At 45.5% G+C, this 26,751-nt stretch overlaps 9 protein-coding genes across 9 annotated transcripts; 5 read left to right on the plus strand and 4 right to left on the minus strand.

The window, feature by feature from the left end:
- Positions 1–10: 10 nt before the first annotated feature.
- Positions 11–337, minus strand: VTP21DRAFT_4153 (uncharacterized protein; the record flags this gene model as incomplete). The annotated part of the gene is made up of 2 exons (XM_069394533.1): positions 11–36; positions 103–337. 2 exons carry the CDS (start codon positions 335–337, stop codon positions 11–13), a joined length of 261 nt encoding a protein of 86 aa, XP_069255761.1.
- A 677-nt stretch (positions 338–1,014) lies between these two features.
- VTP21DRAFT_4154 (uncharacterized protein) lies at positions 1,015–1,632 on the plus strand (the record flags this gene model as incomplete). Its single annotated transcript, XM_069394534.1, has 1 exon — positions 1,015–1,632. The coding sequence occupies one exon, from the start codon at positions 1,015–1,017 to the stop codon at positions 1,630–1,632; it is 618 nt and encodes a 205-aa protein (XP_069255762.1).
- A 375-nt stretch (positions 1,633–2,007) lies between these two features.
- Positions 2,008–5,315, minus strand: VTP21DRAFT_4155 (uncharacterized protein; the record flags this gene model as incomplete). The annotated part of the gene is made up of 9 exons (XM_069394535.1): positions 2,008–2,117; positions 2,202–2,515; positions 2,588–2,923; positions 3,004–3,173; positions 3,239–3,835; positions 3,903–4,127; positions 4,193–4,441; positions 4,530–4,733; positions 4,803–5,315. 9 exons carry the CDS (start codon positions 5,313–5,315, stop codon positions 2,008–2,010), a joined length of 2,718 nt encoding a protein of 905 aa, XP_069255763.1.
- Positions 5,316–6,013: 698 nt separating this feature from the next.
- On the plus strand, positions 6,014–8,585 carry VTP21DRAFT_4156 (uncharacterized protein; the record flags this gene model as incomplete). The annotated part of the gene is made up of 3 exons (XM_069394536.1): positions 6,014–7,388; positions 7,472–7,591; positions 7,651–8,585. The coding sequence occupies 3 exons, from the start codon at positions 6,014–6,016 to the stop codon at positions 8,583–8,585; spliced, it is 2,430 nt and encodes an 809-aa protein (XP_069255764.1).
- A 279-nt stretch (positions 8,586–8,864) lies between these two features.
- On the plus strand, positions 8,865–10,446 carry VTP21DRAFT_4157 (uncharacterized protein; the record flags this gene model as incomplete). Its single annotated transcript, XM_069394537.1, has 6 exons — positions 8,865–9,012; positions 9,082–9,271; positions 9,330–9,424; positions 9,497–9,872; positions 9,944–10,147; positions 10,215–10,446. 6 exons carry the CDS (start codon positions 8,865–8,867, stop codon positions 10,444–10,446), a joined length of 1,245 nt encoding a protein of 414 aa, XP_069255765.1.
- A 1,009-nt stretch (positions 10,447–11,455) lies between these two features.
- VTP21DRAFT_4158 (uncharacterized protein) lies at positions 11,456–13,407 on the plus strand (the record flags this gene model as incomplete). The annotated part of the gene is made up of 5 exons (XM_069394538.1): positions 11,456–12,034; positions 12,101–12,186; positions 12,267–12,522; positions 12,592–13,002; positions 13,063–13,407. 5 exons carry the CDS (start codon positions 11,456–11,458, stop codon positions 13,405–13,407), a joined length of 1,677 nt encoding a protein of 558 aa, XP_069255766.1.
- A 3,866-nt stretch (positions 13,408–17,273) lies between these two features.
- VTP21DRAFT_4159 (uncharacterized protein) lies at positions 17,274–17,994 on the minus strand (the record flags this gene model as incomplete). Its single annotated transcript, XM_069394539.1, has 3 exons — positions 17,274–17,686; positions 17,749–17,826; positions 17,928–17,994. The coding sequence occupies 3 exons, from the start codon at positions 17,992–17,994 to the stop codon at positions 17,274–17,276; spliced, it is 558 nt and encodes a 185-aa protein (XP_069255767.1).
- A 658-nt stretch (positions 17,995–18,652) lies between these two features.
- On the minus strand, positions 18,653–24,505 carry VTP21DRAFT_4160 (uncharacterized protein; the record flags this gene model as incomplete). The annotated part of the gene is made up of 12 exons (XM_069394541.1): positions 18,653–18,913; positions 18,996–19,219; positions 19,329–19,863; positions 19,953–21,962; positions 22,060–22,338; positions 22,428–22,535; positions 22,633–23,265; positions 23,343–23,459; positions 23,528–23,765; positions 23,834–24,071; positions 24,136–24,268; positions 24,347–24,505. The coding sequence occupies 12 exons, from the start codon at positions 24,503–24,505 to the stop codon at positions 18,653–18,655; spliced, it is 4,935 nt and encodes a 1,644-aa protein (XP_069255768.1).
- A 188-nt stretch (positions 24,506–24,693) lies between these two features.
- Positions 24,694–25,795, plus strand: VTP21DRAFT_4161 (uncharacterized protein; the record flags this gene model as incomplete). Its single annotated transcript, XM_069394542.1, has 4 exons — positions 24,694–24,727; positions 24,926–25,241; positions 25,381–25,580; positions 25,662–25,795. The coding sequence occupies 4 exons, from the start codon at positions 24,694–24,696 to the stop codon at positions 25,793–25,795; spliced, it is 684 nt and encodes a 227-aa protein (XP_069255769.1).
- Positions 25,796–26,751: the final 956 nt, after the last annotated feature.

Raw genomic sequence — 26,751 nt, forward strand, 5'->3', positions numbered from 1 at the left:
ATATGTTTGGCTATCCCCCATTCAGCCTTGTATCGTCTGTAGGTAAATAAAATAGGAGAGGTAAATGATATAAAAAAAAAATGTATACAAACTAGTCATTACCTTGTGAGGTGGACGATACAGCTTTCAACTCAACTTCCCGAGCAGTTCGCGGTTTGTTGTTATCAAATCTAAAGCCCAATTGTCTCAGAAATTCCCGGGGAAACTTCTCAGAGACTACAGAAAACTGTTTTTTTCTCGCTTCAGGTTTTTCACTGGCTTGCAAAAGTGCAAGTTGTCGAAGGGTATGGTAGTATGAGTTATCCGTGTGCTCTAGTAAATGATGAAATAAAATCATTCCATCTCGTGTATCAAAAAAGAATCTTGCTACTTCGTCTAGCTATTCTTTATAGGTAGAGGAAGAGGAAAAGTCCTCCAAACTCATTTGACTATTCTTCTGCGAAGAGGACAGTAAGAAACGAGACTCAATCTGGGAAATAAAACGAGGAATAGATGTGGAGAGAGCCGACAAGATGAAAATAAAAGCGAGTTATAATTAGAATAAAAAGATGTAAGATTTAATATATGATTTTTAACGAATTCAAAGATGTAGAGCAAAGAAGAGTAAAAATGGTTTCGAGAATAAATATTCTTGAATATATATTGTATTTTTAAGGAAATATTAATACCGTTGCAGAGAGCTCTGAAATGCTGATTCTTCAAAATCTAAATGCGGTATGTCTGATCAAGCTGGGAAACTCCCAGATTTAGAAATAATTTCTAGCTTTTTTTTTTGCTGAAATACAAGCCACATTTTCGAATGAATATACGCGACATTTTCTGCACCAGTTTCTTACGCGTGTATTACTTAGGTTTATATAGGTATGTGTGTCAATTATACAAGTGGCCCAAATAACGTGGTCATCATCAATAGTTTGACCGATATATAAATCCACCTTATTTATAATTTTGTCATTTACATAATACTAGCAATCTTATACTCATTCCATTTTGTGCCATTAATCGATTATAAGTATGGCCGAAGATGACGTGACAGCGGATCCTTCTCCTACGCCAGCATCCGGGAACGATGGTTCGAAACCGTCTGGATTTATTGCTTTAATAAAACCTTTAACCCGCCGTCCTAAGTCTTCCCTCGAACCGCAACCGGATAAACTCCAACTTCTTCAAGCAGAGCTCGCTGCCACTCAAGACCCGAAAAAACGATATGCAATATTAAAGCAGTCTGGTTTAGCGGATTTTGGCCCGTGGTCTCTAAAGGACACCATTTTTGATCCACCAGCCCCTAAGGAAATAAAAAAGGGTGACAAAGAGAATGGCGGGAAGAAACAAAAAGACGACAAGGCCAATACTCCTGCTGCTACGGTTAAACCTCCAGATAATGTATCCTCACTTAATACCCCTCTCGTCAGCATTAGCTGGCAGACTCCACAATCCTATATCTCCCGGTATTACTGGCCATATTATTCTTATTACCCGTATGGCTATATTTGGCCATATAGCTACTATAGTGGTACTTTCTATCCAACCATGAGATACTTGTATCCTGGAGGCTACGGCATCTATGGTGGCATGGGCGGGTATCCATACGGGGTCGGAATGATGCAATATCCATACTATGCATTCATTTAAGTCTTTGTATTTTTTTTTTTGTTCCGTTAACTTTTGATTGCTTTTAAATACTCTCTAATATCTATTTATATCTATTTATTTCCCCCCGATTCTCGCACTGTTATATTTTGAGCTTCTCTCATATATCAAGTTCCTTTTATCTATTCCACTCCTGTTGTATTAAAAATGAAACGGTGATCTTCATTTAAAGCTAGCCAAAATTATTGAGTCCAATTAGGTATGGCAAATAAATAATGACCTAATCAATCAATCAATCAATCAATAAGGTATACCAAAATCGATAAATAATAAGCGTTTGCATGTGTATTATAACAAATAAATACTTTAAATTATTGCAAAAAGATTAGGGGAAGAAAGAGAAGCACGGCTACAGGGTTAGCCTGTGATCATACGCAGAATTAAATAGAGGGTACTGCCGGTAAAACGAATGACTGAAAGCGCAACAACACTCCAGAGGACAAAGGCAAAGTATCTGGGTGTGGATTCTAGGAAAGAATACGAGCGTTTTAGTATGGTGCAAGGTAGTTTCTAGCCGATCCCGAAATCCAGAAAAGGCAGTTAAAACTTACGCGCATTTGGACTGAATTCGGCAGACATCAAATGGATTACCAGCACCACCAGGAGGGCATTGCTTAGAATCCACGCGACAACAAGGCGCGTCCTAAAACCGCGATAGTAGTCCTCCTGCTTCGTTTTCGCATCACGCTTCTGCTTTGGTGCCTCGACCTTATGTTGCAATTCTGTCATTGCTAAATCATAGTCGGCATTGAGATCTTTTTCTTCAGTTGGGATGGCTATTTCAGCAGTTTGGACCCCATTTTCTTGGGACGATTTGACTACGCCAAGATCAGTGGCCACCGTATTGTCTCCTTTTGTGCCCCAGCTAGTTGATAAAGGGTCAACTCCAGCACGTGTTTTCCCAGGAATGTAACTTATCCAATAGCAAATATCTTACCTGACATCGTGGGTGTTACAAAATGCGTATATATTCAGTACATTGATATAGCTCGGCATCATGAACATGTATTGAATAAACGACGTGATCATGTGCCAGGCATCCAAATACAAGAGTGATGAAACAATATACATCAAATAGGTTGCGGCAAAGGAAATAACGATATCACGGAACGTACTATTGCTGAGGAGGGCAAGAGCTTTGGTGAATCCAGCACCTTTTGCATTTTCAACGGCCACGGTCACGCCGACCCAAGTAATATAGATAGATGCGAAAATCATATAGCCCATAATGAAGGCAAAGAATATCATGATCATGGTGTATGCATACTTGGAGCTGTGATAAGCGACAAATAAAATGATGACATGTTACTTAGTTGAATTGCCTTTGCGTCTCTTATAAATCAATAACCATACCCTTGAGGCCTATTACCAAGAGCCATTACAAACTGCACCACAAGCAGTGTTACATATATATACGTCAACACCATCTTAAAACCTAGCGCAACATTCATCGAGAAGGGGCGTTGTTTATCCAAATGGACTAGAGCCTCTGCTAGGGAATAGAATGTGAGGTAGAAATTACCCTAAAAAATGTATCCATACTGTATGTTAGCCCATGAGTTACTTAGGTGAATAAAATATAAATTACCATTCCAAACCATGAAAACAAAAGGGAATAGCATTGGTAAATAAACTCAAAGTAGAGTAAGAATTTACGCAGAACTGAGTGCCGACTTCTATTAATTTGCGCGAAATGGAAAAGGGCATATACGGCAGCGAAAAATGATCCATTTAACCAGCGGCGGCGCTGGGATACAAACTCGGGCACAGTATCTGGCACATCTGTTTCTCCATAGGCACTAGCGACATACTTTAACACCCATGCATCATCTTTCTTTGCGACCAATTCAAAACATAAAATCCGATCTTCGGCCAAATACATGTTGGCCGTAAATACATCTGCATCCCCACCATGCTGTTTTTCTCCCTTGAAGTAGGAATTGAGCGGACCTGCGCCAGTGGTAGGGTCGTTCTGAAGGGCTATATACCGGTAGGCTGAAAAAGCTCCTGGTAGCACCGAGATGTAGCCAAAAACCGACTCAAGGGGTTTGTCGAGGATATTGGACATTTTGTATTCAAAGTTTTGTGCCGCAACCAGCGGATTAATGAGGTTTACTCCCACCGTGCCAGTCATAGCTCGAATCTCACCACAAGCCCCCGCAACATTCGAATTGATATCAAACGCCTATAAAGACGCTATATGTTATTTCTTATCCGCGGGAAAGGACGCGAGAATCAATTCTATACCTCACCTTCCAGAGATGGTATATTGAGGTTGGACCAGGTCTGGTCCCAACATCTAGCAGGACGCATACATTTGGCTGGATGATGGGGCCAAATCCATTGAAAAACCAACGATGTGAGTTGATTTTCTTTTGGTTCTGCTCCTTCAAGCAGAAGATAACCTGCACTGGCACCAAGCCCTTTTCGGCTCCTTTTTTTTTCAATTCTGGATCCAGAGATATCTGGGTGGTGAACTACGGTTGACGAAAAGTGTCAGCTTATTCCAATGCCTATTTGGGTCAAATACAGAAAAGAATACCTCGTAAATATGTGCAGTAACCGGTTTACCATTGACAACGTTCTTCGCCACCCCGTCCTGATATACGCCCATTGCTGAAAGTACATGTAACGTACGAGGGTGGATCTTGCTTCGACCATCGGAGACAATACAAACCACAACCTTTTTCCATCCGTCTTTTCCCCATGTACGGCTTCGATCGCGCGTACAGAGATGTGCAATGTTTTTCATGACTCCGTGCATCGTGCGACAAAAAAGGATCTCATCTTCCTGAATAGGCGAACGTTAAGCAATAATAATGTCAAAATTAGCAAAAATACTCTCACGAATTTGTAACCATTAAAATAGTTGGGCGTACATTATACATAGTCATAACAATAAAGAGCTCAGTACTCCGGCCCATAAGAGGCTGTCTAAGTGAAAAACCTTCCGACTTGAAGTTGTTTGGATCGCAAGTTGCGGCCGTGTAGCGCATGTGCGTGAACTCTTTCTCATTTTTTAAGGGAACGCCATCCAAGTATCTTGAGGGGACTGGGCAGTCAAGCACCAAGTTACCATCCGTCTACCACAGAAGAGGCTTCGATTGTTATATAAAATAGAAGGGAAAATGCTGTAGATATACTATACGTACAAGCTGCACACGTTTAACAGTCCTATGTCGCCTAGGCTGGTGACGCGGCGCGGTACCATAATGCATCATCGGCATCTGCAGCTCGATGTGAGGCTCTTTCGGGCTTTTCTTCTCATTTACTTCCATCCCACCCCCATTTTCATTTCCACTACCAAATGTCCCTTGACGAATTGGCTCCTGCCTATATCCAAGGTGTTCTGAATAATTAGTTGGAGCCCTGCGGAAACTGTACTCGGTTGGCGGAGCTGGCGGATTGTTGTAGACCGCCGGAGGAGGGCTGACTACAGGGTGTGGATATGGGGCATGAGGCTCGTGATATGTAGGAGAAATAGGCTCACTGGAAGGAGATGGTGCCCCGTGCTTTAGAAGAGGATGTCGCATTGAGAATTCGTCATTAGCCATAGGTGTGTAGTCATCATTTGGAGTAGGTACGGGAGGCTGCAAGACCTGAGGGGCGGCCATGTAGTGGGAATGGCCCTCAGGATAATGGGGCTGGCTGGGATTCCGATACATGATGTAGGTGCCGAGAGAAGAGAACGCGAGAAAGAGTCGGGGAGGAGTAGAGCTTAAGCGAAAATAAAGTAAGGTCGTACAGGTGCTTAAAAAAGAAAATGTGCAGAGCCTCAGCAACTGTGCTGAAATTTTTTTTTTCCGTTTTGCAGCCACGCTCGAAGTGAAAAATTGGGCTGAGGCCTCTATGCTCAAGGTTGCCTTCTTATTTCCCTCTAGCCCGTGGTATCATGTTTCCTAACCCATGCCGTCCCTTCAATTTGTTATATCTTCTGTCCCTATAATGAGTCCCTCGTCCTCTATATGGTGGCATATCTGATGGGAGCCTATTTTGTTTTGTACAATATTGGTAGGGATGAATTTTCTCTCCAGGTTAGCAAATTTAACTCTAATAAGTGCTTTCCCAATGGCCATTGCCGGCTTACAACTGAGTATTTGGAGACGTGCCTTCTTATTGAAGTCAATAAAATCAAAGGTGCTGGTTCATAGTTTTCAATCTCCCAAGAACTAGGATTCCCAAAATTAAATAGGCATAAAAAGCCTACTTTCAGAAGAGTCTGAAGAGCAATAAAATAGATCGAACCAAAAAATTACTGTTATTCGAATCACAACTGATATTGTTTCTCGAAGAGATACAGAAAAGATCGCCATCAGCAACTATAGAGCTTTGCCTTTGAATTATTTCATATTTCTTTCACATAATGGCTTCTGCGGAACGACAATCTACTTTATTTCGCCACTCTTTTTGGCCACGCAGTGCTCACAATCCACATGACTTCTCTACAGGGTTACAGGCTCTCCACACGCGTCTCGATCAATTATATGGAGAAATCGCTGTTATAGCTAATTACTTCCTTGCCTACGCAAATGCTGAGGAATCACATTCTACACGTCTACTCTCAATTCACACCAATCCTACCCCCATCTCTTCCTCGGCTGCAATTTTGGCCACTCTTTCACCAACCCCTGTGCGTAAATTTGCAAAGAATCCTTCAGAAGAGACAACAGTACAACGTGGATTCGATTTAATAAGGAAAGAACTGGAGCAAGAAGCACAAGAGCGCCAAAAGTTAGCAAAAGAGCTTGCAGATAGAGTAGCAAAACCACTTGAAAGATTTACGGAGGAATATCGAAGAAAAGTGAGGGTTGGACGTGAGAGAGTCGAGTTGAAGGTGAAAATATTTGCCAAAATACTCCGTGATGTAACTAAGACCAAGTCCCAGTATGAAACAAAATGTCGCTCTCTTGAGGAAGCACGCGAGCTAAAGGCCACTGACTTGAACATTTCGTCGGCTCCGTCTTCTTTGAATAAGCAAGAGGGCATTAAAATTGACTCTTGGGCTATAACGCGCATGCAATCAGAACTCCCCGCGCATGACAAGAAGTTTCCCTTGCTTGGTACATACCGTGGCGTACACACCGGCGAAGATATTGTTAAGTGGCTATGCACTAACCATCCATCATGCAAGCTACCAGCTGATGCAGAGAAGTTTGGGCAAACCCTAGTGCAACAAGGGCATTTGCGACGAGTAGGCCAAATTGGAAATAGCTTTGTTGGGAGTGACGAGGCGTTCTACCTCTGGCGGGAGAAGAGTGAGGGTGGAGTAGGTGCTGGGATGGGAAAGGCGCTTGCAAACATTTGGGCAGGGGCTGAAAATATTACGAATGCTGCATCCTCAAATAGTAGTATAGCACTCACAGGCGGAATGGGGCTCGAGGATCATGTGAAAAAACTGGAGTCAGAAGTTGCCCATGCTGATACCGCTTACCTCTCTGCGGTTCGAAAGGCTGATTTAGCGCGGCAGGAAGTGGAGCAACTTCTTTTTGAGCATTTTGATGAAATGGAAAATCTGGAGATGGACCGTGTGGATGCCATTCGGTTGGCATACAACTGTTTGGCCGAAGTCATTGCCAACTCTGCCCCCAATGTTAAAGAGATAGGTGAGCGGCTGGGGGTGATACACGAAACATTGAAGCCGCTGCAGGATGTTCGATATTCTGTAGATCGATGCAGAACAGGAACCTACACACCCCAGCCCATTATTTATGAGAATTTTTACCATGGAAAGGCACAGGGTTAGTATAGAGCCTTATTTAAGTTCTCTGTGTTGTTCCCTCTTCTCGGCAATGCCATTGCTGATAAAATTCTGTATCTCTAGACCAGATTTTCGGTGTCCCTATCGAAGAATTGTCTAGAGAGGAAAAAAATGACGTGCCACATTTAGTAGCAACCTGTTTAAAGTTAATCGAAGACGGGTCTGCGGAGCTACCGGTGGAAGGTAAGTTTCCGTGCATATATATACGTAGTTCATTCATCACGTAAGAGCCTATATTCTAGATAAACTCAACATTTGGACACACGATCCTCCGCTCTCTGATATATTCCCTCTGCGTAATGCCGTTAATGATCCCGCGAATTTTTCTGTGGATACGCTCCGTAATCAAGCATTGCCGCTTGTGGCAGCCCTTCTGCGCACATACTTTGCAGAGCTGCCCGAATGTCTTTTCACTACGGAACTCTATGACGCTCTGCACACACTATACCTTACCGGAGACGCGCAAAACGGTGGTGTGCGTATGAAATCGGTTGCCAATTTGCTTGCAACGCTTCCAACCACTTCATTTACTACGCTTGAAAAATTTCTTGCAAGATTAAATGCTCTCTACATTGAGTCACAAGACCGAAACAATTCTGGGACCGTATCAAAAGGAGAAGACTGGGCTAGCAATGTAGCTAAATTGTGGGCGCCTGCCCTTTTACGTACTCATACGGAGGGTCCTCGCAGTTTTGACAATCGCCATCCCCCTCGCGTCATCCACGACCTTATCTTATGTCACGACGAGATTTTCACCGAGGAAACGCGGAAAGCTCTCTATAAAAACTCCATGAGATTACCGCTCCAAACTAAACCAGCCACAATAGAGGATGAGGTGAAAAAACGAAACTCGTCTGAACAAGGGAGGGCGACACCTGAGAAGCATGAAAATAGACAAGGAGAAGTCCTATTTACACTTTCGCCTGTGGAAGGGAGTGGGAAAGGGTGGCCACGCGATGAGAAAGATAACGAGAAAGATAAAAAGGAGAATGACGTGATAATTGAGAGGGAAATAGGTAAAAGTCAGGCTGAAGAGAAAAGTGGAGAGAGAAATCGAAGCGTAGAAAGCACATCCAACCAAGAAAAGCGAGAAGAGCTAGCAGTGAACCATAAAGCGCATGCAAATGAAGAGAATAATAGCGATGATGATGATATAGACCCTTTTTTTAAAGATTGAATAGTTTTGTGTCATGCTAGATTATTATTTGCTTACTATATAATTTATTTACGACGAGCAATTGTTCACTAGTTTTTATCTCTCTAGTCTTCTTTCCCCGTTGTTTTTATTTCTTTTTCGTCATTAGATAAAGATTCATGGTCAGATGCAGGATGCCAAAATTACGAAATTTCAACCGACTTGTCCAATTTGCCACCAGTTACTCGTCCACGTGAGCTACAACTTTTTGTAAAACCTGGTGCAGTAGTCTTAATTTTATCTTCACTTAATCTTTATACAATGAACTTGCATCGCGCTCAATCACCATATGATGTCCCGGGCCTTTTATACGCGGGCTTCAATCAAGATCATGGCTGCTTTTCACTAGGTCTCGAAAACGGATTTCGAATCTTCAACTGCGATCCGCTAAAAGAAAAGATGCGAAAAGGTTCATTACTAAATTACTTCTTTTTTTCCCGCCTTGATTAGATGAATTGCTGACTTGAAGATTTTGTAGACTTTGAGGATGGAGGGATAGGAATCGTAGAGATGTTGTTTCGCACCAACTACTTGGCCCTAGTGGGAGGAGGAAAAAACCCGAAATATCCACCAAACAAGGTGGTCATTTGGGACGATTTGAAGAACAAAGCCGTGGTAGAGTTGGAGTTCAGAAGTGAAGTTAAGAATGTGAAGCTGCGGAGAGATCGGTAAGTGTCCTCTACCGCTTGAAGAAAACGATATAATACTAATTGACTCCCTTCGCAGGATTGTGGTAGTTTTAGTAAATAAGGTAATAGTGTATCTCTTTAGCCCAACGCCACAGAAGCTGCATGTATTTGAAACGGTTGACAATGAAAAAGGTGATAACACAGAGGCTACTTTCTGGCCTATTCTCTCCGCTTTTACTGAGCTATCCTATGTATACATGCTAGGACTTGCCGCACTCTCCTCCAACTCTAACGCCTCCATACTCGCCTTTCCCGGTCGCCAACGAGGCCATATTCAGATTGTCAATCTTTATTCCGCATTTCCTACCACAACTGTCACTGCGTCTCACCCTCCGCGGTCACCCGCCTCCACAACAAACTCTGCAAACAAATTCTCCGAATTGAAGACCACGGTAACCACACCCAATGTCAGCATTATTGCAGCGCACACTGGAAGGCTAAGTTGTCTGGCAGTCAGCCAGGATGGAACTAAATGTGCGAGTGCCAGTGAGAAGGGAACGTTGATCAGAGTGTTTGATACAGCATCTGGAAAATTACTCAATGAACTTCGGAGAGGTGTGGACCGGGCAGAAATCTATAGGTCTGTTGCCATCATTGCGCGTAACTTGTACTAGATTGTTCATCTTTCTCTTCTTTATTTTAACAATGTAGCATTGCCTTCAATCCCGAAGCAACACGGCTCTGTGTTTCATCTGATAAGGGCACTGTCCACGTCTTCAACCTCGATCCAAGCGTAACCACCGATGTGGAGCTTGAGGCTGCTGGACAGGGTGGTAGCGGCGGACCTCACTATGGCGAAATTGCCGTCAATAATCCGATTCTAAATCCCTCGCCAAGTGGGAATCGACAATCCAGGTATTGTATTCTGTACCCTAGCAGATTCATCCCAAAATGACATAACCACTCCTCTCCCGGTATGTAGTTTGTCCTTTATGAAAGATCTTTTACCAAAGTACTTTTCCTCTGAATGGAGCTTCGCCCATTTTCGAATCCACACGGATTGTCGCTGCATATGTGGATGGGGTTCCGAGAGAAACTCGGTCATAGTGGTGTGTGCGGATGGGAGCTGCTACAAATTCTATTTTGATCCTCGGAAAGGTGGTGAGGGAGTTAGAGATAGCTACATGAAATTCTTGACTGGTGTCGATGATTAATTTTCTTATTTAATTCCTAAATGTATACAACCATGCAAATATTTTAAATTTCTTTTAGTAAAAAAGCCATCTCACTGATTATTCTTCACCTACTTTCTTCCCTCTCTTCGTCTACTTCTACTTCTACTTTTCTTTCACATTTCCCCTTATATCCCTATTCATTCTTACGAAATATATGCATCGACTAGAGAGGCTGCCCCTTCCCTAGACAAACCCACGATTGAATCATTGATAACCATATTAGAGCAATGTGACTGCTCTTGTCCCATAATTTCAATATCAGTGTGGCAGAACCTTAGGCTGTTCAAATAAGCGGAGTGTCAGAAACAAAGGTTGTGTTGATACGAGTCGAGAGATGGTTGGCACATCCTCTTGAGAAGAACGGAGCTGCGCTTTATGCGCTAAATCAACACACTCGTTGTGTTAAAGGGCATAGTCGTCTTAGGACGGCATCTTTAACAGTTTTTTCCTCTCTACCAGGGTTGAAGTTGATAATTCACAGCTTTTACAAATTCAAACGATTTGGAATATATTGCTTCCATAGGTTTTGTCGCCCTCTTTTTTTTTGGAGTAGGTGAATTTTTTTGTTATATATAATTATTATCGAGGAATGGATAGAATATAGGCCATTTCCTTCACTTCAAAGTGGCTGTAATAGAAGTTATTGGCATTGGCAGCCATTCTTACTCAATAGTGAAGGAATCTCCATGGCAAACGCAAGTGGTGAGCATATCAGTAGGCTTTAACAATGGGCATTTCAAACATGAGTTGAAGAGCTAAGCCCTCCCTAAGAGATCACAAAGGGTAGGGAGATAAGCATTTATAGGCAAATATTTTCATTCAATTTTTTTCTATTCTACTTTTTTGGACGCTCTTAATCTGGGCAGTATTGTTCAAGGATGCCAAGCTCGAAGCAGGTTGAGGGTAGCCAGAAATTGTGACCGATTTTCCAAAATAAATCCGTTTACAGCACACGCGTCACTTTCCGTTCCATTTGACATTCCATGCAATGACCAGAGCCATGGTTTATCTTCGAACCAACCACCTAACATTACGACTCCTTCCTACATATACCTATCCCTCCTCTCCAAATGCTCGCCTAAGTCTACTGCTGAGATGCCGTCCACAATCTTTCGCCACCTCTCTACCAAAATTCTCCTACGCCTCTTTCTCGACCTCACGTCCCCCCTCTCCTCCCGAGAGCCAGGGTGAGAGGAGAGCAACTCAACCACAGAATGAACCCATTATTCTCGAAGAGCTCCTCTATGGTCGAACTCGTATCTATACTAGCCTACCGCCACGCCCAACCTCTCCCACTCATTCGAAAACCTCCCCTTCCATTCCCCTCACTTCTAGTCGCAAGAAATCGTCGCCATTACCCTGGTATTGGCGCAAACCGGAAGCTGCTGCCACAGCGACAACAACGCAAGCTGGGGATGAGAGAAATAAAAAGTGGTTTGGCGGATTCGGGAGCATGAAGCAAAGCTTAAGCGCTATGTTCTTGCCAGTTGGGTACCCCGAGACGGTTCATGAATGCTACAAGAAATTCCACTTATGGCAGGCGTCCGAAACTTTTGTTGGTAGCGCGGTAATTTATCTTTTTTTTTTCGCTTTATAGTTATGAATGGCCGCTTTACTCTGTTCAAGTATACAGGTGGGTGTGCTGTGCTCTCAGGCAATGTTAGCCTCCCTTGGGCTTGGAGAGGAAGCAGCAACAGGAGGAGCTGTTGCGATTCAGTGGTAAGGCTTGATGCTGCCCATTATGTTATCTGCAGCTTTTGAATAATGGAATACTGATTACTATGATCCTGTCCTATTAGGGTGCTTAAGGATGGTTTTGGTGAGGTTGGCAAGCTCTTTTTCATCAAGCGCTTCGCCTTTTCTTTTGACTCCCACCCCAAGACTTGGAAATTTGTCAGTGAAATATTTTCCCTGGTGGGCTCGTTTCTTCAACTCTGTACCTCTATCGCACCCACCAAATACTTTCTCCCGCTGGCGAGTCTAGGCAACGCATGCGAATCCATCCACTATAGTGTGTGGGGAGCCAGCCATATGACTTTCACGCGCAACTTTGCAGTAGGTATCTCTTTGATTAGCGACGCCATCTTCCCTTGAAGCTGAAATCCTTTATGCTGGCGAAAATAGTTGGCGGGAAATGTAGGAGACGTTGTGGCCAAAACCGATGCACAGACATCGCTGGCGCATCTTGTCGGCATGTTGTCCGGGGTCGGCCTTATCACCATTTCGCATGACCCCTCCTTCCTCTTTGCCTGCTATGCCGCTCTTGCCCCACTAAATCTTTACTCCACCGTCTCTCTATTGAATTCGGCGAACTTTGAAATTTTGAACCAGGCCAAACTCACCTTGATCGCAAGGCAATACATCGACACCGAAACGGTGCCTACCATGCAGGAGCTGAAGGATCGGGAGATTGGGTTCGGAGAGTGGATTAAACCAGGAAAGGGAGCCATGGATGTAAGACTCCAGTTGGGGGTCATGGGGACCGAGGCGTTTGGGAACGTGGAGGAGATCTTGCGTTGCATCGAGGTTTTCAAGGTAAGGAGTTTTCCTACCCATGTCAATTCATCTCCTAATATTTGGCACACCCTTTTCTAGAAAGAGAACTACCTTCTGAATTATCACAAAAACACCTTCTCCGTACTCTTTCACGCCGATGCCGAGTCGAACGACGTTATCCGTGCGATTCTGCACGCCGTGAAGTTCCATGACTTGCTTTTCCGTCGCCCGGATGCCAAAGTTAGCCCGGTACAGAGAGCGCTGGAGGACGAGGAGGAGATGAGGCGGCTACTGGAGGAGAGTTTACAGTGGACACGGAAAATGTATCCGCAGTTTGTCGCAGAGCTTGACCAGAAAGACTGGCAGTCGGACATGGTGTTCTGGAAGGATCGTGGGTTTAGAGTACAGTGGGCACGGGATGAACCACAGGTGACAAAAGACTGAGGAAGTTGAAGTCCTGCTCGGTGCGCGGGGACAGAATGGCCGTGCATTTCTTATTGTTGTGTGTATACCTTTCACTCCGGCAGTTTTTATTTATACATATATACATGCTTTCTTCTCATGACTTGCCCATTGTATAGCAAAATATGTTATAGAATATAATTCACTTTACAGTAATAATTTCAGAGATAGCTCAAAAGTTTGAGGACATCTAATGATAGATGGTTTGATTTGGTATTTCTAGAAGATGGCTAGGACGATTTATTGAATACCGCCTACGGGTGCAATTGGAAAGAAAACAAAATGGACTTTGCTAAGATTCTCGATACAGTGCCAAAAAACATCTTTTTTGCGAAAAAGATATCAAAAGAGGGGAAATATATCTAGACTTCGGCTGCTGGCGGTATTCGACTAAGTAACAGATTTCCAGACAAACAATTCCGTGCAAATACGTCGCTCTGACGGGAAAAAGCATCGCCACAGCTTCACCCTGTTTTCTCTTTAATTGTGGCTCCTGTCAATGTGAATTTGCAATGACAGGGTCGACGTGAACTCCTTTCCACATACATGACATTTGTACGTGCCCGAATGCATGACTTGATGACTTGATTGAATAAATGAAAATGGGTTGAGAGGATAGAAGAAAGTCTGGTGTTAGTGAGAGGAGAGGGGAAGAAAAAGAGAAACGATTCATGGCGAGATGGTTAAATACTTACGCGTAAATAGAGTTATCCCCAAGAAAGTTTATTAAAGGAGAAAGGATCCGGTTTCATGCCAGTGAATTCAAGGATGTAGGTATGACTGATATCGTTGTAAGAGTGGCAATACTTTACATACTTCAGGGAGAAAACAATTAACCGGCGAGCTCATCTCGGACGATTGAGTAATGGAACCCTTGCAGCATCCTTCTCAGCTTGGTTGAGTGGTAGAAAGAGTGAGGATGGCATGCGCTTGCATTTCCAAACAACGCGTACAACCACCATATCCAGATAGATTTCTTTCCAAATACTTATTGGCCCCGTGGCGCCCTAAAGCTGAGAGGTGCCGCGTTTCTCTGAAGGTTTAGTATTAAGTTTCAATAGACAAATCAATCCTCTCTGGCTTTGGCTTTGATCAGACGGAGGTTCGCCACGAGTCCATCTCCCTACTAGTAGTCCTTGGGCGACTGAGACACAGATGACAGGTTACTCGCCTTGCTACAATGATAAGATTTTATCCACCGTGGAATTCTATCGTTCCATTCTTAGTATCTACGGCGAAATTGAGTTTTGTGGACCAACTAGTGCATGCTGGGGGAAAAGCAGCGATGAACTGCTTTACACTAGCTGCTTTATACAAGCGCTCGGCTTGTTTGGCGGAAAAGAGATATTTTGACTTTCGGTTTTTCCATATTGAAGGCGCCGTTTGTGCTGAGTAACGCGAAAATATAGGTAGTATATAGGATGTGATTTTCTGAAGACTTGGAGATAGAGTTTTTACTGACTCGTATATCGCGTCCCAAGGTTTATAAAATTTGATCACATACCTATCCTAACATATTGCCAGAGAGTAGCTTACCTTAGGAAACACTCTAGGATTCACTTTGGAAACGGATCCATTCCTTATCACCTATTGTCAATGACATCCCGACCCTGATAGTTTAATTGTTGAACGAACATGGCGACCGGTTCCAACAAAGACAGATGTCCTCGAGGAGAGAAAAAGGTAAAACAAGGAAGGGAATAGCGTACATTGCCCCGGGTTATTTGTGCTCTAAAAAAATCCAGTGTTTATGAAGGACGAATCATTGTGGTAGGAAGGTGTTCCACTTTATACATATCACAAAATATTGACAAAGCCTGGGCTGATGTTGACGTTCGATCAGAGGTACGGAGGGTCGCCATTAGTGGCCGGCCTTTTCATCATTAGAGAAATAGGCTTGGAAAACTTGAGTTTAATTTACTTCTTTCTCATCGCGAGGAGGCTTTCTATCATTATGCAGTGGTCGCTGGAATATTAATCCACGAGAGGCGATCCTCATCGAACTGCGCTCAACCGAAAACAAACTTTAAACGTTCATTATTTATGGGCAACGCTTGGTGCATTCTCTCCATCTTTTTTTTTTCTTCTCTTCCTCCCCCCAGCCTTTGCTTTTCTGTTTATTCTCCCCTAACCGATAGCAGGTTCTCTTTACAATCATGTGGAGGTGCGAATATTGTGGTGCTACCTTCTCCCGCTCCGGGGAACTTCAGCAGCACCTCGCGAGAGTCCATCTTATTCATAACCGCGAAGATGTCTGTAACCCAGTCCCATCAAGATAAAACAAACTACTCTCTCCTCACTGCTTTCTAGGAAAAGACAGATATCGAATAAATTAGGCTATTAGCCCAATTTCTTATCTATTGATCTGACTTCTTACTCTGTTTCCAGTCGGATGGTTCATTATCCATTTTTTTTCTCCCATTCTCACTTTACTTGACACACATGGTATGGATTGAATTTTTCTTCTGTTATCTCTCCCCCTTCTCTTTCATATGTATTATCCTCTAAGCAGATGAGAAAATTTATGCGCAATTTTATACTTCTTTATTTTCGTCATGAGGCAACATCGAAATGCTTTGTTTAAGGCCATGCAAAATGCTTGTTGTTTTCATTAATCGTCATCCCTCTAACCTAATATGAGATTTTATTTTTTTCGGAGTTATCCAAGGGGTTTTGTGAGGTATCCCTATCTAAGCTACATGATCTTTGGATTCTCGATAAAATGCAGAAGGATTTATCTGAGGTTTGGCCAACTGTATATTCAAGAAATGTTACCTTTTTTGAAAAAAACATCCCAATACTCTTCCTGAATAACTAGCCCAATCTAAACAGTATCATTCGCAGAATACTCCTTCCATCATTTAGCCAAATCTCTTAATCCAGTGTCCAAACCATGCCGATGGCTATTTTTTACTCTCACCTATTCCAATAACAAAATAGCTCGCCCCCGCTACTAAGTCTATTACCGCTATTTGGCCTTCTTAAATTTGCAAAGTTTTCATACAGAGCCAAAAGGGAGCTATTTGTGGCCCGAAAGGGTCTGGAACTGGAGTTCTACTGGTAATTAGATCCCCGTTATAATTAAATTTTAAACTCGCCCGACCTATATGAAATGGGGATGAAAAATGAAAAACACTAAATAGAGCCAACCTACTAGCACCCTGACCTAGCCCAATAGAATCGCTCATCTTTGTGTCTTTTTAGGTTGGCCAGTTAGAGGAGAGATGGCGAGGCGTTCATATGCGTATCTTCGCTGCTTGTGACCATCAATAAATAGGGTGTGTTGCGCTTTCGATGCATGAGTCGACGATTGTTTTTCTCCGCCTTGCAGTCCTGCTAATTCCATTTAACGTCATTTCTTGAGAGCCCCTGCATAGTTGGTTTAATGCCAGCAGACCCCAAGGTTCGCTTTTCTCTTGTCTATTCTCTAAAAAAAAAGTCCTTGGCTTCTTTTACCGGCATTTCAATTCATAGTTGCCAATTTGGGAGTCTTCATTTGGCCTGGATCCCTCCAGGATTCGAATTTCCTAATGAGCCCCATTAAACTCTCCTTTTAAATTGAAACCGACTTGGTCGGTGCAAAGGAGATCCTCGCTCAATGATTTCCTTCCTTACCTCTTCTCTAGAACAACACTATTTTTATCATCATTCAGCGCTATCAAGAACATACAGAAGCAATATACAGACAAATGATAAAAATAAACGCAGTGCTTGAGATGAATATCTTCCATACTCTGATAAAATATAATAAATTAAAAACAAAATAAGAACATATTGTGGAGGGAAGGGGAGGAAAGAGAAATAAACACAGCGTAAGAAGAAAGCATCAACAGGGGGATGAATGGGGGTTAGCCTAATAGTAGTGTCGACAAGGTTGCCAGGCTCCAGCCTATCCAGCGGGGGATATCGGGCCTAGCGGTCGCACTCAAGATCTCCTTCATTCGGGCCGCCTTCATCCGCCTATCCAGCCATTCCTCCTCCGTGGGCGGCTTCTCCACCAACAGGGTTGAATTACTGTCTATCATTATGGTGCACACCCGCACCGGCGGTCCAGAGCAAGGATAGGTCTCGTTGCCAAGCGCCCGGACGGTATAGTTTCCAGGCTCTAGGTGTTCGGGTAGGCGGAACGTCCCATTGCCCGCCCGAGTTTCATTCCAGTCGGAGCGGGTTGCGTTGGCCAGGTTGTCCGCAATCACGCGCCCATTCTTATCGATGATTTGAATCTTGATCGAGTGGAGCATGGCCATGTCTTGGTATCGAACTAGAATGGTGAAAACTCATCAGTGTAACATAAACACACCAACCCATTACAATGGACTTTACCAGTGTAGTTGAAGGGGATAATGCCGCCAGCGGTTGCCATGGCCGCCTTCTCAGTAGGTATCTCGAAGAGAATAGCGTCTAGAATAGAAACAGAAACGAACAATTGGATCAATAACACAGCCAGTCAATGGGCTGTTTTTTCTGGTTGAATCTCTCCCACAAACGCCAAATGAACCTACCTCCCCGCACGACTGGTGAAAACACCAAACTTCCCACAATAAAACTAGTTAGCTTTCGGAACTTCATGTTTTTTTCAACAACAAAAATCGTGTAGTATAGAGGCTAGATATAGGTAGTATAGATAGAGATGGGTGGAATAGATAGGTGGGTAGAAGTTGGCAAAGAGGGTGAGCCTGACAGGGCTGGGAGGGCTGGGAGGGCACTTGCAGTGAAAAGATTGATGTGAAAAGAGAAATAGAAGATGAGGAAAAATAAAAGACAAAGAAGAAGAACCGTTCGATCTAACGATTGATTTTTATTTTCGAGGAACCGGTAGACTTTCAAATCTAACGTCAAGTTACAAAAAATTCAAATATGGCAGGTGAAATTGAGAAATGGATTGGCCCGTTGGGATTTCCACCTGTCGTGCACATTTCAAGAAAACCTATTTTTATTCACGTCGCTAACGTAATAGAAATGAAAAAAGCATGCATGCTCAAATAAAAGAGGAAATAGGGGGGAAGAATAAAGAACAGAGAAAAGAATGCCAAGAAAAAAGAAGATTTTGGAATATGAAAAGGCAGAGGCCCTTTTGATTAAGTTGGCTTGTAAAAAATATATATATTCAAGACGTTTACCCATACAACATGAACCAGAACTAAGAAAGAAAAAAAAAGAAAAAAAAAGCGAGAGGAAGACGAAAAACTATCAGGCTGATAGGACGCTGGCTTTTCTTCGATTTTTTTTATGACGACACTTTTTCTAAGACCGCGCTAGGCTGCATTTCTTCTTGGGCGGCGCATAAGAATGTCAACTTGCGGAGACGAGCGAGATTTAGCCAAGAAGGGAGGTATTTTTCGGGGGTGCGAGCGATGCGCTGCTCTGGAATCTCAAACGGCATCGATGGTTCTTCCAGAGGAATTGTATCGAGTAGAAGTGCGTCGCTCTTATCCGATGAATTGACTCGGGTGGCCACCGCCTTTAGGATTTCCGAGCTGATTGGATTCTATCATTAGCCCAGAGATCAGTATCGTTGTTGCTTTTCGTCTGTTTTCCATTCTCCAAAAGACATGTAAATTCGCTTTTACCTCATAGTCTGCCACATGATAATGGGAAATCAACTTTTGGATCTGCATCGGGGTGAGGATCCAGCAAACGTCGTAGATGATCTCGAGGTCTTGGAGGGTTGCTTTCTTGAGCTGCAACAGTTTTGTTGCTTGCATCAGATGCTCAAGTTGGACGGTGCCTTCATGCATCCCATGGCTCTTACACCACTCCTCAATACGTGTAATGTTGTATTGGATTTGCATGGCTGGAAGAGAAATATAAGGAAAAAAATGTATCAGTCCAAGGAAGTCCGCGTAGAGCAAGCTCCTCCGAAAACGAAAACACCAGCTGCTTGCGGCAGTGGGCGAACTTACCCCGCTTCCACGAGCAAAAGTTCTTGCGCATCAACAGATCGTTGAACCCGGCCACTCCAATCAATCGCAGAAGCTCGCCGAGCACCTGCTGAATGATCCCGGGTTCGAGGTAGTAGCATTTCATGGCCCTCCACAGTCGGTTCAAAAAGTTCAACAGATCATCCATCTTAAAGGTGGGTTGCGTCGAGCCGCCCGACAAAAGCTTGTTGAGGAAACGACCGCCCGAATCGTTTGTGATGAACCCGGGCAGCGACTGGTTCTCGATGACGGCCGGAATGACCATCTTGTTCAGCCGCTTCTTGAGCTCTTTGAGCCACGCGTGATAGATGTTGTCCTCCAGGCACTGCATCTCATACTTGACGGTGGAGATGAGCTTCTCGAAGTCGTGCCATCCGAACGCACGCATTCCCGACACGGCAGAAAGACTCGCCTGGTGCTGCAGCTCCTCCTCCGATGCACAGATAAGGGAGTAAAGCTCGTGCGTGTTGGAGAGCCAGTATGCGCAAGGGACCACCGCCTCGTCTCCCTGGTAGGTCTGGACAATATCACACGCAGAGGCATCAGCAAGGGAGTTAGCCGGACATGGTATAAGAAAAGCAAATAAACCACACATAGACCGCTTACCAGGCACTGCATCTGAATGGTGTCCATCACGTTGAAGAGTAGTTTCTCCGATTCCTGCAGGAACCCAAGGCGCCACATCTGGGTCACCGCCAGGCCAATAACATGGGCCGGGAACAACACCTCCTTTATTGAGGCGGGGCTTTGCACGCTCGGCATTGGGATCTTCAGGGTCCGAATCAGACCCTCCAGAATCTCGCCACGCAATGGCTCCTCCTCCTCGAGCAGGCGGATAATCTCGTCCTCTGGGTTGCCGTCCATGGGCTCGAGGGGGGAGCGTCGGCCCGCCGGGCGCAAGATCTTACTCATGTCCAAGTGGTCAAATGAGGTCGACACGTGCTTCGGATTGAACGCCGACTCCTTAATGACAAACTCCATGGAGGTGCGAGGCTTGCTGCCCTTGGAGATCTCGTACGGCTCGGCGGAGCTGTTACGACGCGGTCGTCGCGGAGCCGGGGGCAAGTTGCCGGTAGGGGACTTGCCACGCACCTGGGTCCCATTGGTGGTCACCCCGTAAGACGGGGTCTCCTTGAGCAAGAACCCATTCTCGTAGCGACTCTCCAAAATCGCCGCCGCATTGGCAACCGCCGACGACCGCAACTCGTCTGGGTAGAGTACGTTTGAGTTGGCTCGACGAGGCGGAGCATGGGATTTGGTCGCAAGCTCGGCTTTGAGGTGAGCCAGCTCTTTTTGCAGAGCGGCAATCTTGGTCGCATTGTCGGCGCCGCGCTCTTGCTGCCTCTGGTGCATCTGCTGTTCCTGGGCTTTGCGGATCTTTTCGAGCTCGTCGCGGAGCTTTGAATGCTCGGAGTTGAGCTGTGCGATCTGCTCTTCCTGCGCACGGATGCGCCCAAGCGACTCCTGGTAACTTGTATGCAATTGCTCCTTTTCCGCGCGTAGGGTCTCCCATTCTCCCCGCGGCACCGTCTTCTTTTGCATCGTTTGTTCGAGCTCCTTGGTGCGGGCGTCGAGGCGTTCGCACTTCTCGGCCCAGGACTGCACCTGTGCTTCGAGAACCCCGGCGCGCTTCGCCAGCTCCAGCTTCTTCTCCCGCTCTACGGTGAGCAGCTGGGTCAGCTCGACCACCTTGTTCTCGAGGTGGTACTTGACCTCTTTGTAGTGGTTGACGGACCGCGCCTCCTGCTTCAACTGTTTGAGCTGCTTTCGTGCCTGGTATCGACGGATGCACGACTGGGCAAGCACGATCTGCTTTCGCGTGCGCTGGTAGTCTCTTCGGGACAGGTAGCCGCGGAAAACGCGCTGGATCTTGGAGGCAGCTCGTTGTCGGTTGAGGTGCATATATTGCAAGCGAGCCGCCCGACCTCGAGCCAAACTTTGAATCCGGATAATGGCCAGTTTGGTGCGAGTATAACGCTTGCGAGCCGCATATCCCCTCCAGACCTTTTGAATCTTGATCGCCGCACGTTCTTCCCGCATCGCTCTCGCCTTGCGCTGGGCAATGATCCGACGAGTAAGGCGTTGCAACCGTATTGTTGCCTCTCGCATCTTGGTATAATGCCGATGACATAGATATCTGCGCACGTTCTTTTGAATAACGGTGGCACACATGTGCAAGCGCTCGGAGCGATACCGCTCTAGGGCCGCGAGCTGCCCAGCCCGGAAAAAGAGCTTTGTGGCACCGACTTGATATTTGTCGCGATCATGGATCATGGCGTCCAGGATGGTGGTGCACAATTGCCGGATATCGCGGGTCCAATGCTCCGAGTTGACGAGCATGTAGTAGCGGTCGGCAAACTCTTCAAAGGTCCACCGCGACGGGTAACCTGCACAACTAATGCGAATCGTTTCTAAAACGCCGCACGCGCGAAGCTGAGCTATCACCATTTGGGGTTCAAACACCCACGGTGCTTTTCCTTCGTTCGGTTTGATACACCGGATGTAATGCACGTTAGTCGAGTTGATCGTGTCCATGAGGTTGATGAGAGAGCCCTTAAAAATGGAGCCGAGGGTGGGCTTCTTGGCGATAACGCTCATGCGCTTGCTCGCTTGCTCCTAGAAAGCAAGTTGGAAATTAGTTGATTCCAACCGCAATATTTTGAACCCCCCCCCCTCCCTCTCGCTAAAAACCCATTGCTTTCGCAACACTCACCTGAAGAGGTTGAGAGGCCATTCCCTTAATGAGCACCTCTTTCAGGAAGTCAAACTCGGTGCTTTGCAACAACGAGAGATGTTCCTCCGGCACCGTATCCCGATTTTTCTCGAGGAAACCGTCGGTATCATAAGTGACGTCGTGAGCATAATGGCTGACCGTAAATGCGTTGTTGGCAAAACGAGGCTTTTGAAAGTACTTCTTGTATTGTGGCGTGGAGAAATGCTGGATGAGTTTATTGCACCAGCCTTGATCGGAACCCGACGGCAGACGCGATTCCTTTGGTAGAAAGATGAGATCACACGTTAGAGCCCAAATGAATGGGTCCCTCCTTCCCAAGGTATAAACGATTGTTTCATTTCAATTACCTCATCTAGTAGTGAGAGTATGCCCAGCTTCCCCTCAATCATTTCAATACAAGGTTGATTGTCGCTAAATTCGATAAAGGTCCAATCGATATTCTCGCGAATATACTCCTACCAAATGAAAGAAAAATGCAGGCAATACCCACAGTTAAACGTTTGAAACCGCCCAAACGCAACTGCTCCTCTCCTCTCTCCTCCACCACCTTACCTCTTGTTCAAGTTTGAACACATGCTGGTTGAATTCCTGCTGCAGCTTCTCGTTTGCATAGTTGATGCAGAACTGCTCGAACGAGTTCTTCTTGAAGTGCTCAAACCCGTAAATATCGAGTACACCAATAAAGGTGTTGACGCGCGAGAGATCTTTGTGTGATAAACTCTCATTGATCACGCCCACTAGCCAATCGAATAGATTAGCGTAGATATATTTGGCAACGGAATCCCTGACCACGACCGCCTGCGCAGGCTGGAGATTGCTCACGATCTTCTCCGATCGGGTGGTGATTTGTTTTCGCACGATCCACTTGCGGAACTCGGAAAGGTTGATGCCGAGAAGCTCAGTCGCGGTGGCAAGATGCGGATCATCCTCCGCCAGCATGGCGTCGTTGCGCCCCGTAATCTCAATGTTACCAATATGGAGCAGGGCGGCAAGCAGGCGAAAGATTTGCCACTGAAGCTGGACAGAGATGCCCACGGTGGAGAGCGCACGCTGAGTCGTCTCGAATTCGGCCGCATCGTCGACCCCGGAAATCGTTGCGACACCACCTTGCCGTAGATAGTGGAACTGATCATAGGTTTTGATTTTAAAGGTCTTTTTCTCAGACATGGGCGCACCAGCACAGAGCTGTTAAGAGGGGACAAGAAGTAGAGAAGTTAAGGAGTTATAATAAAGGGGGAAGGGATCTAGATCGAAGCATCTACCTGATAAAAAATATGATAGTTTCGTTCGGTGTCAGGCTGGTAAATCAATCTAGATCGCTCGAGCAGATAGGTTCTTATTTTCGCCCCAATGATATTAGCGCCGTCATCAAATTGAATCTAGCAGGTAAAGGAGCATTGATAAGTCGATGAGAAAGGGATCAGGAATCCATCCGAGCGGGAAATACCTCGATGTATTTTCCGAATCGCGAACTGTTGTCGTTCCGTGTTGTTTTTGCGTTACCGAACGCCTCCATGATCGGATTGGTGGCAAGAATCTGCTCCTCCACTTCGGACATTCCGCTGACCACAACGGCATTCATCCCGTCCACGAGGCGGGTCGATTTCTTCATGGTCTTCTCGTGGTCATCTGCGGTGGCAAAGTAGCGCATAATGTATTTAGCGCTCACCGTTTTACCCGCCCCACTATTGTATTGAGGAAGAGCTATTTGTGAGTAGGCGAGCCTAGCCCAAAACGATAGGGCGTGCCTAACCTTTCTCCGGATACGACTATCGTCTGATTCTTTTGCTCGCGTAGCATACAACGGTAAGCGTCTTCTGCAATTGCAAAGAGATGGGGCTCAAGCTCTCCGCGTCTTCGTCCAGAGTATGCCTGTACAATCTCTGGCTCGTATAGATTGACACGCTGGAACGGATTGACTGCGATGAGCACGATGCCCGAATATGTGTAGATGTTTCTTTGTGCGTAGCGTGTCTTGATGGCATTGAGAACTGTAGTGCAATGGAGGCAATTATTCATCAGATTCGAAAAAAATGGAGAGTCGTCTGGGATTACCAGCAGGTTCATTAAGATAGCTGAGATTAGTGAGGTCATCTGTGGTTTCCAGATGGGGGGGATTGCGCAAAGGAGGGAGTTCAGCAAACTGGGTTTTTTCCAAGTTAGCAAATGTCGACTCGATAGTGGTTTCCTGCAAGAAGCGCAGAATTGCAAGAGAGAGTCAGTAGAGCGTAGATATGAAGACAAGACGAAGGCTGAGATCATTTACTTTGCCCTTTTCATCGGTAAACACAAGCCGGACGCGATCTGATTGAACATCTTTTGCCGTCACCTGCGCGCTTACCCATCCTTCACGTTCGTCTACAAACCACACACGCGTGCCCTTGGTGTAGGCCTCCAGTGCCTGGGACACAACCGGCGGAGCCATTAAAAATTAACAAGTATATATATAAAGAGATAGATATGAAAGAGAATATATATATATAAGCAATGAGAAGAGTCTCTAACAGAGTTAAGATGAAAAAAAAAAAATAGAAGTATATTGAAAAAATGACAAATATGAACAAAATAAAAACTCCTCTGGTTTTTTTTCCATTCCGCTCCCTCCAGTGGCTGATGATCTCTCGTTTTGAATATCTCGGCAGCACAGGTTTTTTTATTAGGGATTTCACGCGAACCCTCCGCCCGATCCATTAGGCATCCGCAGCTCCTCCAGAACAATAAGACCTCAAAGTAGCGTGCCTTCTAGGGAGAACTCGCCGAGCATTAAAACGCTCCCATTGATGTGGGGAATGAAGTCGGTGTTCTACGCGGTGCACCCAACACTCCCGGGGCACCGTTGTCGCAGGAATCCAAGCAGATTGCTTTTTATTCTTGCCGCTGTGGGTTGCAACGCGAGCGGAAAGAACCTTGGGTGGACCTCAGCTCGCCGCTGCATCCCAAAAACTGAGCCACCCGACCTCTCCAGGCGCAAAAGCGGCCCCTGAAAAGCTCAGGCAGCAAGTGTTCGAATTAGGCTCATGCATTGCCTGCGATGAGGTTCATGCGCGAGCTGGCAGGATTATTCACTCGCCCGCATTGCAGCCCTCCAATGGCGCCTCTCGTGACCAGTTAGTAATCCAAGCAGCCCAACCATCGCCGCATCGATTGGGCGGCGGCCTGGGGTGAGCGCGGGGGCAAAGACCACTTGCGAGGACCGCGTTTGGGTTAAATGGAAGCGCTCTTGAAAGCCAGCAGCAAATCCAGCTAACCGCGTCCCGGCTCCGATCTGGCTGGCGGTATGCGCCGCTCTCGCCAGCTTAGTCAAGGCCGCAGCAGCGAGGAAGAGAGCGTGTTCGGTGAGCTACCGAGAGTTAGGCTCGGGCGGCAGCAACATGCTTTCCCAAAGGCAAGCCGGCAGTTGATGACGCTGGAGCTTCGGGACCGTGGGGATGCCGCGGAGAAGCCCGTCGGCCCCTCCAAGTCGCTTTTTTCGGGCAAGCCAGAAACCCATCTGCAACCTTGTCTACGGCGCCCACATACAGTGGCTCCAGAATGGAGGCGCGCATTGAATCATGTTGCTTAATCGGCTCATTACCCCACAGTTTTCAGCGCCAATCGCCGCATGCATGGTGATTTCCAAGCTTTTGGGGAGACCACCTCGGCAGGCTGGATCCCGTTGAGCTCAGAGGAAAGAGGGGCCGGCAAGGAGGAAAAGGTCTCAGAGCTCGACTGTTAATGAGCGCACAGAGCTGCTAATATTTGAAGGATTAAGGAGGAGCCCTCTTCAAGCCACCCCACTATCAACATTTATGTACATATCTCTGTGTGGATTCTATTGAGCACTGATCCATATGGGATGACGTTGCATGGGTTAGGGTGTAACAATTTGTAGCGCTTTGAAACCGGGGTTTTCCGTTTTTGTGTTTAATGAAATCCCATTCAAAGTATAAAAGGAGAAGAGTTTTTTTTGGCTCAAAAGAACCCCATCCCTTCTGTTGTTGTATTAAAACCACCCATTTCCCCCTCTGCCTTCCCTCTCATCACATTTCAATATGGAACCGACTCAGTGCACGACTCAACCCACTCATTCCAACAACGACCAAGCGTCGTGGTTGAAGCCGTTAGACCTCTCTGAAGACACCATGCAATTAGCTGCAGACCTATACAAGATAGCCATCAATTTATATCTTGTTTTCGATGCATCCCTTACGCTGTTTGTTTAGCTATCTATTGTGAATGGCCAATGACCCTCTTGGATGCACCGTCCAATATCTCAATCATTCCAGTTATATTTCTCTATATAACACTCGATCCCATGGACAATGATCTTATTTTATTTTTGTAATCTCAATTATTTCATCATAATAAAGCCGCATGTTTATAGAACAGTTCCCCTCCTTTATGATGATGTGGTGCCCCGTAGCTCGATCATCATCTCTTTGAAGTGCTACCAAGGTCACAGCCCACCTCACTATTACATTTAAAATCACAAGGCGTATAATTGAATCCCTAAGCCTAACTTATGCACGTTTCAGGGGCTTACATCGGCAATAAGTTTCAAAGGGTGCACGTACCTGAGGATAAAAAAAAAACACCAAGTCAATAGCTTAATTGACAGACTATTTTATCTCCTGAATCGTCCTTGGTAAAAAGATGGTCCATCTTGCCCTGAAAATGTGTCAATGCATGTCT

The sequence above is a fragment of the Calcarisporiella thermophila genome (genome assembly GCF_041956535.1).
Source record: "Calcarisporiella thermophila strain CBS 279.70 unplaced genomic scaffold VTP21scaffold_2, whole genome shotgun sequence".
In the NCBI taxonomy this organism is placed as follows: domain Eukaryota; kingdom Fungi; phylum Calcarisporiellomycota; class Calcarisporiellomycetes; order Calcarisporiellales; family Calcarisporiellaceae; genus Calcarisporiella; species Calcarisporiella thermophila.